This window comes from Zeus faber (assembly GCF_960531495.2).
Source record: "Zeus faber genome assembly, chromosome: 16".
NCBI lineage: Eukaryota > Metazoa > Chordata > Actinopteri > Zeiformes > Zeidae > Zeus > Zeus faber.
In genome coordinates this window covers 9,265,198-9,280,718 of record NC_137202.1, presented here as the reverse complement: position 1 = coordinate 9,280,718, position 15,521 = coordinate 9,265,198, and the positions used below count along the sequence as shown (strand labels likewise).

Below are 15,521 nucleotides of genomic sequence, written 5' to 3'. Positions count from 1 at the left end.
TCTGTCTGATTTTATGTATCCATATTTATTTAAAAAAAATGGTCAGATTCTTCTAATTCTTTAAAAAGGTCTTAAAATAATTAAAAGTAACTCTCTGATACCGGTTTAATTTAGATATTGAGGTCTTGGATAGTCACACTGCTATCAAAATCCACTGACACATTCTACTGGAAACATTGCCGCTGCTACTACTAATATTTTGGATGCGTTTCATTTCCATTCTCCATGCCTTGGATGAGGTCTAAAGGCCCTGATACGCGTAGCAATTTTTACATCAACCAGCAACATGATGAGACACTGGGCAACAGGCCTATGGGCAACTGTCAAATGGAATTTCAGCTAATCAGAACATAGAAACACAGAAAATACATCTAGTATCTCTCTTTCATCAAAGTTTATTCATTTTATTGCAAGTGCTATCCAAATTATACACAGATCACAATAATTTCAATTAATTTAAGCAAATCACAATAATCAAAAGAGCATGTGTTGAAGTTTGACAAGTGAAAGTCGGTTTCAGCACCGTGGACAGCGACAAGTGGATTCCCTAGTTAAGGAGCTATTGTGCTCACTTGCGAACAGTTTCGCAGGCGAGGAGGCCTGATCCAAATTACTCTACCTAGCAGCACGTTGTGGTATCTCCCCTTCCCTGTATGAGAAATCTTAACTTAAGGGGGAAAAAAGCATTTAATTGCAACAAAAGTATAATTGTCAGACTACTGATATTCGCACCAAAGAATTTGGTGCCGAGATCCGGGAATGGTCCAACAAAAGCAGAACGAGTATCAAAGACGTGGATATCGGGACAAACAATGACAGACCAAGGAAGAATGAAACAAGATAGGGGGCTGTTCGTACTGCCACAACCAAGCTTTTCATTAAACTTGATCAGGAGGTCAGTATAAAAATGCCTAATGCGGACGTGTTTAAAGAATACATGGAACAATTGTGAAGAGAAAGAACTTTAATAGACTGATTGGGAAATTGAAGCAGAAACTGAGTTGGACGATTTGGATGCGTTAGTGAACTCAGCATTCCAATACCGGGATGGAATAAGCATGAGAAAGACAAGGATCAAACTCTCTCTGAGGAGAAATATTAAATGGCCGGTGCGTTCAGTTTGCAAGGCCTGATGTCGTTTGTACAAAGAAGTGGAGAGCCGTGAGAGAACTGCCAATTTTACCCAAATATCCTGAAAGAAAAGAACTATGGAGAAGAGCAGAGCCGACACAGGTACATCCTCAACTGCGGCATTTCACGCGAGCGTCAGATAATCCTAATTGTGTATTCTGTAGTGGGACCGATCATAGGTCTAAGAACTGTACTGAAGTAGCTGTTGAACGAACGAACGAACGAGAGAGAGGTTGAGAAAACATGGCAGGTGTTTTCTATATCTGCATTGCAGGGAATTTCCTGTAAAGAGTACGGCCAAATACATTACAGAACACTCTGCGACAGCGCACAAGCGAAGACGTCACCGGAACCGGAAGTGGTAGCTCTCACCGGAACCAGAAATCTCATCTGTATTGAGTCAACAGTTCTCAGGGAAGCAACGCACAGCAAAGATGTCACCGGAACCGGAAGTGGCAACCCTCACTAGACACTCAGATTTCAACTGTGTGCACCATTTCATCTAAATCCAGTCACGGTGGATGGTTAAGTTTAGGTGTAAGGTCAGCAGCAGCAACAACAATACCAGCAGAAACAATAGCAGCAATAGTAGCATCAACAGCGCACAAGCGAAGACGTCACCGGAACCGGAAGTGGTAGCCCTCACCGGAAACGGGAATTTCAACTCTGTGCACCATCTCGTCTTAATCCAGTCACGGTCCTTTAATTCGCGTCCCTAAATTACGGATCAAGTTTTTCATTCTGACCTCGGGAGGGAGATCATTTTGACTATCTCTCCGAAGACACACCCTTCTTATAATCCTCCCACTGTAATATCACAACAGAAACTAAAACAGCAGCAACAGAAATAGCAGCAGTAGCAGCAGCAGCCACAAAACAACAACTCCAGCAACATCAACTCCAGCAGCAGCAACAAAAAACAAAAGCAAAAAAAGACAACAGCAACGCACACGCAAAGAAGTCACCGGAACCGGAAGTGGTAACTCTCACCAGAACCGGAGAAGTCACTCAGGTTAGAGACGGTTAAGTTGAGCTATAAGGTTAGAGGTGTTTAAGTTAGGGTATAGGGTTAGAGATGCTTAATTTTATCCATAAGGTAAGCGAGGTTTAAGTTTGGGTATAAGGTTAGCAGCAGCCACAGCACCAGCACCAGTAAGACAGACAGACAGACAGACATCAGTCAGTCAGTCATAAACTGTAGCGAACAGCAAGGTTTTTAACCTGCTTTTAAAAGTATTCAGTGTGGGGGCCTCTCTCAGGTCCCTCGGCAGGGTGTTCCTTTTACTTGGGGCATAGATACAGAAAGCAGCTTCTCCCGCTTTAGAGTTGATACGAGGGATAGTTAACAGACCTGCCTGCCTGTGGACCTGAGAGTTCTTGCTGGTTTGTGTATAATTAGCATTTCTTTTATATACTGAGGTGCAAGGCCATTTATAGCTTCATATACAAGTAGCAGAATCTTAAAATCAATTCTAGTTTTAACAGGGAGCCAATGTAGAGACCTAAGAACAGGTGTGATATGTTCAAACCTTTGTCCAAGTGAGAACGCGTGCAGCCGCATTTTGGATTAACTGTAGCCGCTGCACAGCTGATTTCGGGAAGCTGGTGAATAGGCCATTACAGTAGTCCAATCTACTCGTTATGAATGCATGGATTCATTTTTCAGAGTCTGCTTTCGACAGGAAGCCTCTTAATTTTGAAATGTTTTTTAGATGGTACAAGGCTGATTTTGTGATTTGATTGATATGGCTCTTAAAATTTAGATCGCCATCTATGATTACACCCAGATTTTTAGCTTAATTCTTGCTCTCCAGGGACAGAGAACCGAGATGAGCTGCAATTTTCTGTCTTTGAGCCTTTGCACCAAAGATGGGGATTTCTGTTTTGTCTTTGTTCAGTTGTAAAAAGTTCTGTGACATCCATGCATTAATATCATTAATACACTGAGTGAGTGAGTGTATGGGGAGTTGGTCATCAGGAGATAGGGATATGTACCGTTGTGAATCATCTGCATAATTATGGTAATTTATTTTGCGTTTCTTTACAATATGTGCCAGTTGAAGCATATAAAGGTTAAACAATAATGCTCCCAGAATCAAACCTTGGGGCACTCCACATACAATATCCACTTTGTTTGACACAAAATTTCCGATGGACACGAAGAACTGCCTGTCCTGTAGGTAGGTTTTCAACCAATTTAGAACCGGGCCAAATAGGCCAACACAGTTTTGTAATCTCGCTAATAAAATCTGATGGTCAACACTGTCGAAGGCAGCACTGAGATCCAGGAGCAGAAGAACAGATAGTTTTTTAGAATCAGTGTTTATGTGTAGATCGTTCAGAACTTTAATAAGTGCTGTTTCTGTGCTATGGTGAGGTCGAAAGCCAGATTGATAGGTGTCTAGAAGGCTGTTTGAGGTTAGATGGTTGTTAAGCTGAAGGTAAACTGTTTTTTCAAGTATTTTGCAGAGGAACAGCAGGTTGGAAATGGGCCTGTAGTTGGCAATAACTGTTGCATCGAGATTGCTCTTCTTCAGGAGTGGTTTAATGACAGCTGTTTTAAATGCTGCAGGCAATATACCTGATTGAAGAGAGCCGTTTAAAATGTCTAATACCTCATGTGCTAGGCGGTTAAAAACTGTTTTAAAAAATGTGGTAGGGAGGGGGTCCAGGCAGCAGGTGGAGGACCTGAGCTGACCGACAATATCGTCCAGTCTTTATGTCTAAGGGGACGAAATGAGACATGGCAGCAGTCATATTACTGGAGAACTGGAGGGTAGGTTAGTTTCTGGATGTTGAGGCACTAATATTCTGTCTGATAGCTATAACATTGTTACTGAAGAATGTAGCAAAGTCCTCACATTTTTCAGTGGAGAGCATCTCTGACGGGGTTGTAGATGGTGGATTAATAAATTGATCAACAGTGAAGAAGAGCACTTTACTACTGAGGTTTTCATGAATGATTTTAGAGAAGAAAGACTGTCTGGCCTGTTTAATTTCTGTTTGATTGTCAACATGAATATTAAAATCACCTGAGATAATTGCACAATCATAATCAGTGGAGACCTTGGACAGTAGCTCAGAATTCATCAAGAAAGCCAATTTTAGATTTTGGTGGCCGATAGACAGTGAAGATTAAAATCGGGGCACTGCAGTTTATAGATGTAGCAAGGTGTTCAAAAGATGTGAATTCTCCGAGAAGGATTTCCTTGCAGGTATAGATATCAGAAGACAGCAGCTATTCCACCGCCTCTCTGGTCAGCTCTAGTGGTTTGGAAGAACTTGAAATTAGGAGGTGCTGTCTCAATGAGTGCGACTGAGCCATTTCTATCCAGCCAGGTCTCAGTTTATAGAGCGAAATCCAGGTTATGAGTACTTATAAGCTCATCAACTAAAGATTACTTGTTAGTTAGTGACTATATGTTTAATAGAGACATTTTTATTGTTCTGGGTGCATGGCTTTGCGGGGTACTGCGAGTTTGAGTCTGAACAGGTAGTAAATTGTTTAGATTCCTGTATGTTACAGGGAAGTTACATAATTTCGGTCTATGGTTTATAAGTACAGGAATTTGTAGAGCAGAGTGACAGTCATTAATGTCAGAGTGGATCGGACTCACCAACCATCAGTAGCGAATGGAAGATTTCAGCGTTCCATGTTTAAGGCGAGGAGGAGTGATCCATGAAAGTTTTAATGAACTCCATCATGTCTGAAGACGTTTGGACGGTTCAAAGTGCCGAAGTTGTCCACAAACGGTACGTTGAGGGAGCAGAAGTATCCCTTGAGCCATGTGTGTAGCTGAAGGACACGCATGAATTTTACGTCTCCAAACCTGGGACACAGCAGCGGGCCGGAGACTATGATCCGGCGGTCCGACTGTAGAAGACTGTCAATAAGCTTCGTAAAGTCTTCTTCAAGTGTCTCCGATTGTTTGTTCCTGAGATTGCTGGTTCCGACATGGATAAGAACAGTGGAGGCAGACGGGTTTTGATCCAGCAGCTGTGGGATTCTGGAGTCTATATCCCGGACGAGAGCACCCAGGTAGCAGATGGTTTTAGCCGCAGGCAGGGTGATGTGTCGAACCATGGAGGAGCCGACAATGAGCATGGATGGCGGTCCGGCAGCAGAGGAGTTCCGAGGGACAGCAGCAGCCAGAAGAGCACCGTCCTGAGCACCCCGTGGCCCTCAGTGGCCACGAGGCGGAGGTTGCGCTGCGAGCCAAGGCGGCGCTCTGCGGTGTTGAAAACAGCGGGGCCCGGGGCGGCAGAGCAGCCACCAACTGGCTCGGGAGCGGAGGCCCGGGCAGGCGATGGATAGTCTGGCAGCAGTGGGAACAAGGCTGGCTGCCGTAGAGACCGTCTTGGTGCCCTCGATGCCACGGTGGACTGTGAGCTGAACTGTGAGTGAGCGATATGCTAGGCTAACAGGCTAGCTAGCGTTAGCCGAAGACTAGCCAAGCGCAAGCCAAGCCAGAGTCCACGTTCCAAAATCCGAAAAGACAGTTGAGGCGAGGGTCAAAGCCACGAAAGATTAGGGATATCACAGTGTAAAAAATCCGTAATCCAAAATCAGGTAGTTTGGGAAGCGATTCAAAGAAGTAGCACAAACACAAAAGACGTTACCGGAACCTGAAGTAGATAGGCATACAGATGGATGTCAGGAGAGCCTAGTGCGACAGGCTGAGTGCAGTATTCCCTCAGATGCAGTAGTAGCGAGTTCCCCAAGTATTGTTGAGAATAGTACAGTATTACTTCAGACATCTACCATTTGGATAGACTCACCAACTCAAAGCCAAGTAGCTAGGTGTCTATTGAAGTAGGTAGCACAGCTAAATTTAAGAAGACATCTCCAGAGGACTTGAACTGCCAGTAATAGGTAAAGTCCTGAATGTATCGTGGCTCTAAAAATACCCAAATAAGTTACCTAGAAACTAGTCAGAGGATGGAATCAGGGGCCCTAATTGGAGGAGACCAATTAGGGAGACCAACTGGAAAAATGGGGAGACTTTATGAAGGCCTCGTCGCCCTGGAATGTATGTTCAGATGGCTGATGCAAAGAGAAGTGTCGGAGCAGAACAGGTGCTCTCAAGTCAGTTGCGCAGCTTTTGGGAAATCGAATCACTTGGGATTCACATGAAAGAACCATGTTCTGAGATGGGGGGGGGGGGTGGGGGAGAGGCAGTGAAAGGATTTGAAAAGACTGAAATTTGTTGGAGAACAATATGAAGTCAGCTTACCTTAGAAAAATAAATAGGTGACTATATTCTCCAATTACATCACAGCTAAGAATAGATTTGATGATCTTGTCAGACAATTTAAAATAAACCAACGCTATGATAGGTATAATGAGGTTATTGGAGACTACTTGACACAGTGCACAGTAGAGCCATTAGAGAAGACAACACAGAGGAGAACACCCTGAGGTGGTTCAAACACTAAAGGAGTGTCTGTACGTTGACCATTTTGTGGAGGGGAAAAAGCGTGGAGCCAAAGGTAGCAACGCAGCTTCTGAGCTGTGCGTAAAGGCCAGAGAGAGAATGTCGAGGGCTGGAATTAAAGCTAAGTGGCAAACAAGTAGCTCTGAACTAAAAAGGAATGGTCAAAGGAGGAACAAGAGGCAGTCAGGGTTTCTTCTCCATTAAAAGTTTTAGGTCTGGTCTGTGGGACTGGAACGGACAATTTAGTCTTTGAAATGACAGATTTGCTGTAATACATGAAAGATAAGACCTACCATAAGAACAGCGCTCCAAATGGAACAATATTCTGTCCCGTCGGATTCTTGTCCCCATTTATTATCAGGGTACAAATTATATTCCAGGAGATGTGGGAAAGAGCTCTCGAATGTGACGAGCATCTTCCAATAGATTTAGCCACACATTGGAACCAGTGGTGCGCTGAATTTTTAGACATGAGTGTCTATCTATAGACACTCTAGTAAAGTGTCTATAGATAGACGTTATGATTCACAGTTGGGACAAAGTGACAAGTCGCAGTCAAACTCAAGAGATCCATGCTTTTTGTAATGCTAGAGAAAGCGCATACTGTGCTGCTGCATATTTATGCACAATCAATTCAGGAGGCGAATGCACCACATGTCAAATCTCTGCCAAAATGAAGATAGCGCCTTTGAGAAAGGTAAGGGGTTAGGGGTTTTAATTGGCGCTAGATTCGGTAGCTATGCAAGAAAAAATATGAACTTGAGCAATGTACAGTGTAGGCTTGGGCAATCGTGCAAAATTCAGGGCGATGATCGGCAAGCACCTGCCCCATGGACCCCACGGTGCCCTCCTTATCAGGTGTACTTTTTTTTATATATATATATATATATATATATATATATATATATATATATATATATATATATATATATATATATATATATATATATATATATATATATATATATATATAATTATCAGGTAGATTGTCTGGGTCAAGATATATTCATGAGGAATTCCTCATGAATCTCGAACTTCGGCACACCTGCAATGTGCGCACAGTGAAGTGCACATTACGGGTGCCCCAACGGGGCGTCTCCTCCCAGTGATCCGCCGTCCCTTGTGCTTCTCTATTTGCCCAGAGCGGCAAAATGCTTAGAACTGGAGCTGGGGGTCCATGTGCCTTTTCTTTGTTTTGTTTTGGGGGGGGGGGCAGACAAATGTTTCTCAAAAGAAAAGATACCTGGAAAATGTAAAAGAATTGAACAGAAGTCAAAAAGTGCTTCCTCTGAAACCCCTTTTGGATTAAGACAAGATCATGTGTGTGGGAGGCAGACTCCAAAAGACACATAGGGCCTATGGGCAAAAGCACCCATGGATTTTACCAGCAGAGGACAAGTTTTCTGAATTGATGATCAAAATGTGCCACAGTGATGCAATGCACTCAGGTTGACAGCATATATTGACACGGGTCAGAGAAAGATATTGGATTGTACTATTGAGGTAGACAACTTGGCAATAAGATTGTTCAAGGTTGCTTGACTTGTCACAAGGATAAAGTCAAGGCTGGGCAGTCACAGCAGCATGCTGCACTCTTACCATGTGACTATCACTGACACTCAGCCATTTGTTGTAGTTATACATTTGGCCGGACCATTATATACATATACCGTATATACATATATACAGACACGTTTTTACAGTCATTCATGCAATTTAATGCCAGTACTGTGTGCAGTACTATTTACTCAGATAACGCCAAACCATTTAAGAGGGCTGACCGAGATTTAAAGGAATTGTGGAACGTGATGAAGGGAAAGGAAACGCAAATGTTATTTCTGGAAAGAGCCGCTTGGTGGGGTGGTACGTGGGGAACGTCTTGTCAGTTCAACTGAAACCTGCATCGGGAACGTGCTTGGAAAGATCTTTCTGACATTCAGAGAGATGCAAATCATTGTTAACAGAAGTGGATAAACACAAGACCACTCACTTATCTGCACACAGTCAAGACCCATGACCGCTCACTCCAGCTTATTTCTTAATTGGACACAGAATAACAACGTTGCCTTCAGACCTCATTCATGTTTCAGAGACAAAAGTAGACTTAGAGCAACTTACAAGGTGCTGGATTTGTCGGTGAGTGAGTTTTGGAACAGATGGAAAAGGAAGTACCTAATGGAGTTATGTTCAGCACACTGTACAAGTAAAGTAAAACCAATCCTTATCAACGTCGGGGATTTAGTTCTTATTCAGGAGGACAAACTGCCATGTCACATGTGGAAGATTGGCCGAGTGGAGTCGGATCCTGTTCCATTCAACAATCCTCAAACTTTTCTCAAAACACTTAGTCAGCTTCTTTACCATCTTGAATTGGAGTGATGAACTACTGTCCGTATACGTTCATTTGGCCAGAGTTTGTTGAAGTTAGTTTGACAAGCCAAAGTCTGGTTCAGCACCTTGGACAGCGACAAGTGGATCCTTAATTAAGGAGGGATTGTACTCACCTGTGAGGCCTGCGCCAAATGGCTGAAATTAGAAATGTTAACTTACGGAAAATAAACCTTTAAATGCAACGAAAGTATCATTTTCTGACTACTGGTATTTGCACCAAAAAAGCATGAATAAAATAATAAATAAAAATGTAAAACAAGATTTTTCTTAACTCCAGTTTGTCAACCGAATGTAGAGTTTCTAAAAAATTTTTGTTCTGTTATTTTTCTTTTTTTTACTTTATCATCAGGTATATTACTTGTAATTGAAGCATGTGGGGAGGAACTTTATTTCTAAACTTTTCTACTTGATAGTTTGAGGTTTAGGAAGGGATTGTTCTCGCCGTACACTCTAGCTCATATGATCGAATGTCTGTTCGCTGACAACTTGACCCGAAAACTTAATCGATATATCCAACTATTTTAACCGAACAGTTGTTCTCAACACTCTCACTTACCAGAGAAAAATGGAATCATATCAAACTCCTTTGCCTCGGTCCACTGCGCTTGGATGGCCGCTATTGTTTAGAAAATTTACAGGACAGCAATATCACATGGCCCCAAATCTTGGACTGTGATTGGAGGATTTTGGGTGTAATTCTCCATGTGGCCCAAGAGTTGACTGTTGCTGTTGACTTTTTTCAATAGAAAACTGAAATGTCAGCACTGCTGTAAAAGTTGCTTCATGTATCAGGGCCTTAAAGCTTTAGTGCATGCTCAGGCTTCCCCCGTCGACGGTGACTTGATCCCCGCTAATCTGTCCTTCCACACTCCAGGTGGGGGAGAACTTTGTTCCGCCGCTGCTGGACGCCGTCCTCATCGACTACCAGCGCAACGTCCCCGCCGCCCGCGAGCCCGAAGTCCTCAGCACCATGGCAACCATCGTCAACAAGCTGGGAGGACACATCACGGGCGAAATACCTCAGATCTTTGACGCGGTCTTCGAGTGCACACTCAACATGATTAACAAGGTAGGTCAGGTTTGGGGGTTCATCTGCTAATCTATCACATGGTGTAGAAGGATTAGCGTAAAATCTTGAATTCATAGTTCAGAGTGTTTCTCTAAGATGTCACCTTGAGAGGTAAAGTGTTTGCAAAAAAGAAAGAAAGAAATTAAATCATCAATATTTGTGGTTAACACGTTTCTACTATTTCAATTTTATTTTTTTGTTATCTATCACAGTTGTCGCTTAAAAAAATGTTTCGGCTTTTGTTCCGTTTCCGAGTCGTGCATGTCCTTATGGCAACGTGCACCGCTCTGGCTTTGCGTTGTACAGAACTTTGAGGAGTTCCCAGAGCACAGGACCCATTTCTTCTACCTGCTGCAAGCGGTCAACTCCCACTGCTTCCCTGCATTCCTGGCCATCCCCCCGGCCCAGTTCAAACTGGTGCTGGACTCCATCATCTGGGCCTTCAAACACACCATGAGGAATGTGGCCGACACCGGTGAGGCTGACGCGGACGCACAGACACACATTCATTCAGTCATAGATGGATCAATGGATACATTGATGTATTCTTTTTAATGGCTGAATGGCTGTTATTGAATTTTGCTGTAGGGTTGGGCGATATTGACAAAAAACAAATATGATATTTTATTAAAACAAATACCTTGATATTGATAATTTGACGACATTTTGGGGATGAGTATTGGTGCTTTTGAGATATTTACACCAAATGATTAGGAATGTGGATATTATGACCAAGAAGTTAGAGCCATTGATTAGAACAGTCTATGAAGTTCAGAAAACTGCATTACTTTACTGTAATGCAGCATTAAAGACTTGGGCTATATCATCATATCACGGTAACCAAAATCCCAGACCAGTTGGTGTTAATAACATACGGTTATAAAAGAGCAAATTCCCACAACTTGAGTAGCAGTGAAGTTCTTGGGGAGTCAAAGTTGTGTATTCTTTTAAAATTTGGCGGTGGAGGAATGTGACCGTTGGCTCCTCCCGTCTTCAGGTCTGCAGATCCTCTACACTCTGCTGCAGAACGTCGCTCAAGAGGAGGCGGCGGCGCAGAGCTTCTACCAGACGTACTTTTGCGACATCCTGCAGCACATCTTCTCCGTGGTGACGGACACGTCGCACACCGCTGGTGAGCCGCCACAAAGCTCCGGTCCTGTCGTTCACACTGGAGGGTGGCTTAGGGGGCTACGGAATCTGATATTTGTTGATATGAATAAGTCCTGACGTGTGGCTCTGTGCACCGCAGGCCTGACGATGCACGCGTCCATCTTGGCGTACATGTTCAACCTGGTGGAGGAAGGAAAGATCACCACGGTGCTGAACCCCGCCAGCCCCACCAACAACCAGGTGTTCATCCAGGAGTATGTGGCCAACCTGCTGAAGACAGCCTTCCCCCACCTACAGGAGTGAGTACACTTTGCAGTCCCCCCTACCATCTTATGATGGTAGGGTTTTCCCTACCATCATAAGACTTGGGCCCGGCGCCTAAGCCTTTTTTTCACGGCGCGGGGGAGTGACGCCGCTACTCCAAGTTATCAACATGACAAAACCTAAACAGTGCACCAGCGACAGAAGAATCCTCCAAAGTCGCGATCCCCTCCTTATCTTTTGGAGTTTTCCCAGTGAGCATGAACGTAGTCCCTGGCCGAGTTTTATTGAAGACAGAATCCACGGTGGACTGTGCCGCTGTTACTTCTACAGATGCTGCGTTTCAAAGTCACGTTTTATGAAAATATATTTGGAAATGGCTTTGAACAAATGTGACGCAATGCAGCACGTTTCAAACATGTTATGGAAGGAATGTGTCACAATTCACAAATACATATAAAGCAATAAATACAAATGGGAAAAGATCAATAAATACTACAATTTACAAATCTGTATAAAGGTTTAAAAAAAATCATAGACATGCATGTATTTCTTCATCCACAAATTAATAATGTATTACTTGCGTTGTGTAAACCATTTTACAAATGAATGTAACTGAGTGGGATGAACAGGGAAACAAAACAAAACTGTGCTGCGACACGTTTTGGTGTCATTTCTGGTCGTGCTGCTTCTGTTTTCTCATCTGCTCTCTCTGAGTTCCACTGTGGGCGGGGCTCATGCAACGTATTACTTGAGCCCAATATTGCAATTATTTTTTTCTTTTTTTCTTTATATTCTTATTCTGAACATTTATTCTCGTTATTTGAATGGCTGTACTGTAAGATTATGCTTTTATATTGTCATAGTGGCAAAAAATGGTCTTAAAATCACAATATTGTTTATTGCAGTCATTTCTAGGACAATATATCGTCCAACAAAAGTAGTTATTGTGACGGACCTAATATTAATTACTGGAACCTAGTATTTTCTTTTGTCAACTTGAGCTCATTCTTTATGTCCAGAAATGAAAATTACCGAAATATTACCATTAGCCTACTAATAATACGAAAACATTTTGGCGATCTGCAAAATGCATATTATCATAGTAAATTATTGACATTCTTCATTGGAAGTAAATCAAATTATTTCCTAATTCCTGCTATTTTGCTGAAAGAAAAGCTGCTGCAAAATCTAGCAACTCTGAAATCCCAGAGGGACAACGTGTCATAGTGTTAACTGAAGGTGCGTTTAACGGTGCGTTGTGTTTTGTGTGTTGGCTGCAGCGCCCAGGTGAAGGTGTTTGTGACGGGTCTGTTCAGCTTAAACCAGGACATCCCTGCGTTCAAGGAACACCTCAGAGACTTCCTGGTCCAGATCAAGGTGAGACTCAACATTTCTTTAAACCTTTTTCATGCTTTACAAAGTTTTGCTGCACTCGGATGGAAACAAAAAAACAAAAAAAAAGTGTTTGATTTCAGCACCATACTTTATTTTTTTATTTTTTTTTATTTTAAATTTTGTTAAGATAAAGATAAAAATATTGCATCTGAATGTGGTAATAATGCAAAGGGTTATATAACAAGAAGTGAGACTGAGCCCATTGCTTCAGTTGTTATTTAACATGTATGTGATAATCTACTAGATTGACGTTGTCTCCAGTATTTTAATTTCTGCAGTGATGATCCCGTATTGTCTTCTTGAACTAAATATAGAGTTGCTAATGCTTTTGGCTTTGAATCTGTGTATTCGTAACAAGGACAGAAGGGTTATCAGTAGCAGCATAGCTGGCTGCTTAGCTTTTGTTTCCAGAAATAACATTTTCCTACATGGCCTCCTGGCCTGCGGGGGGAGGGGTCACCACTGGAAGTCTGAAAGTGACGGAATGCGGAGCGACGCTCATTTATTGTTGGGAGAACTCCTTTTTTTTTAAACTGTGTATGCGACCTGGTTTTATGGTCCAGTGCCTAAATGTTCATACCCCTCATGCCTGCGTGACGCGTGAGGATGCCGTGGACAGCCACTGTTGCGTAGAGGGGTTTCCGCTCTCTTCTTTAGTTTTCCAAGATTCAAGAGGTTTATTTGTCACCTACGTATACAATACGTTTATACATATATGCAGTAAAATGTCGGTGTTTGGAGCAGGGATTAGTACCGGCCACCGCTCAGGATCTGACAATTAGATTCGCTCTGATATTGTGATGTGGCTGAGGGATGCGTCGTGAGAATTGCCGCCGACATCGCAGTTTACGTTTGTAAAGCGTGAGCAGCCTCGTCGTCGACGGAGCGGCGCTGGTGAGTCGGCGCTCATGAGCCGAGCGCACCTGTGAGCCTCCCGGTTTTTCCCCGTCCCCGCAGGAGTTCGCGGGCGAGGACACGACGGATCTCTTCCTGGAGGAGCGGGAGGCGTCGCTGCGTCAGGCCCAGGAGGAGAAACACAAGATCCAGCTGTCTGTGCCCGGCATCCTCAACCCCCACGAGATCCCAGAGGAGATGTGCGACTGAGCCCGCCCCACCCACCCCCCTTCCCTGTACAGCCCCAAAAACAAAACATACAAGTGCAACCCCAACCACAGTAAACCACCACAACCAAACCCCAGAGAGACTGAGACGGGAGAGCGAGCGGGCTTCCTGTTGGATGTTTGTCGACCGAAACGATGCCAATAACGTGTAAATGGTTACCGTGTCACCCTGTGGCCCTTTTTACATAACATGCGTTTTCTATGGAGACTTTTTGTGTTATAAAAAAAAAAAAAAAAAAAAAAAAGAATCTTTCCAGAGCTGTCGATCTGAGCTTGCGTTTGGTTTCTGTCCGGGGCCGCGTCGAGCCGAGAAAGTTAACCGTTTTTTGTTTTGTCCCCCCCCCCCCCCCTCCTTTCCTTCACCCTTTTCACCTTTCCTGTCGCCGACATAATTGTTCATAATAATATATTAAACGTAGAGTTTGAGCGGGAGGTGGGGAGGGCTTCTCGCGAGGCACGTGCACGGTTTTGTCAAGTGCCTCGCGCGGCAGAACGTGGATCTTAAAACGGATGGAGGTCTAGGGGTTTGCGGCTCGTTGCGCGTCCAGATTCGCATCCATCACTACTCACTCAGGCTTTACCTTAAAATGAACGGGGAAAAGAAAGACTTAACAGCTGTTTTTTTCTTTTTCTCCCCCTGTTTGTTTTTGGGAAAGCAAAACAGGTTATGTGCATATCATCCCAATTGTATAGCATCTTTAATAACACGGGATCATGATTTGGTTATTATTTTCCCTTTTAATTCTGTGTGTGTGTGTGCGTGTGCGTGTACGTGTGCGTGCGTGCGCGTGTGTGTGTGCGCGCGTGTGTGTGCTGTCGCTTGGTCGACATCAGCGTTTTGTTTTCCTCTAAGAGGATTGTTGCTCGTTTGTGAGCCTTCATTAATGGCATGTTCAAAAGAAGCGGTGAAGATATTTATGGGTTCTTGTTTTGGTTGCATCTTTATAACAACTCCTCTAACAACTCAGACGGCTTTTCCAGGACTTTGACTTGTACTAATTTTCATTGTTTACCATACTGTAGTGGTTCAAGACACTACCTTTTAGAGCGCAATGAAATAAAAATAAAAAAATCTGTTTACATTTAATTTTTGCTTTTTTTTTAATTTTTGTTTGTACTTGTCTTGAAGTTATATCCAAATAAACAAAAGGCTTTTGTCCAGAGCGTGAAACTAATTGCCAACAAGTTTAATTACATAAAGACAAAGAATGTATAAATCCAAATAAGTACCCAATCTCTAATGGCAAATTTCCCTTCTCAAAGTGTTACATTTGTGAATTTTTTTTTTTGAACTGATTAAAGTTGAGAATTTTCTAACTGCTGTTTTGTTGTGATTTATTTTTCACCGTTAACTGAATTTCTTTGTGGGCTGTCTCCACTGCGGTTTGGCACATAGGAAAGCCTTTGAATTGTTTTTATTTATGATCGTTAAAATGGGACATGTTCTGCTCTTAGCTTTTAGATCTAGTATTGAAATAAACAGTGTCTGGAGCAAAGATCATTAATATAATATGAACGAGAGCCGGGATCTCTTCCTAGTCAACAGGGACAAATTCCTTCCTCTTTCCTCCAGCCTCTCCTCCCTCTCTTGCCAAGGTTGGACCC

The 15,521-nt window shown here is 43.0% G+C and overlaps 1 protein-coding gene across 1 annotated transcript in view; it reads left to right on the top strand.

Moving 5' to 3' along the window:
* xpo1b (exportin 1 b) overlaps positions 1-15,189 on the top strand; it is a 45,529-nt gene extending 30,340 nt beyond the window's left edge. Inside the window, exons 20-25 of the mRNA XM_080017119.1 lie at positions 9,832-10,026; positions 10,333-10,501; positions 11,024-11,158; positions 11,276-11,435; positions 12,681-12,777; positions 13,753-15,189. Coding sequence (XP_079873245.1) covers positions 9,832-10,026; positions 10,333-10,501; positions 11,024-11,158; positions 11,276-11,435; positions 12,681-12,777; positions 13,753-13,899 — 903 coding nt within the window. The 3' untranslated portion in view covers positions 13,900-15,189. The remainder of the gene's footprint in view (positions 1-9,831; positions 10,027-10,332; positions 10,502-11,023; positions 11,159-11,275; positions 11,436-12,680; positions 12,778-13,752) is intronic.
* Positions 15,190-15,521: the final 332 nt, after the last annotated feature.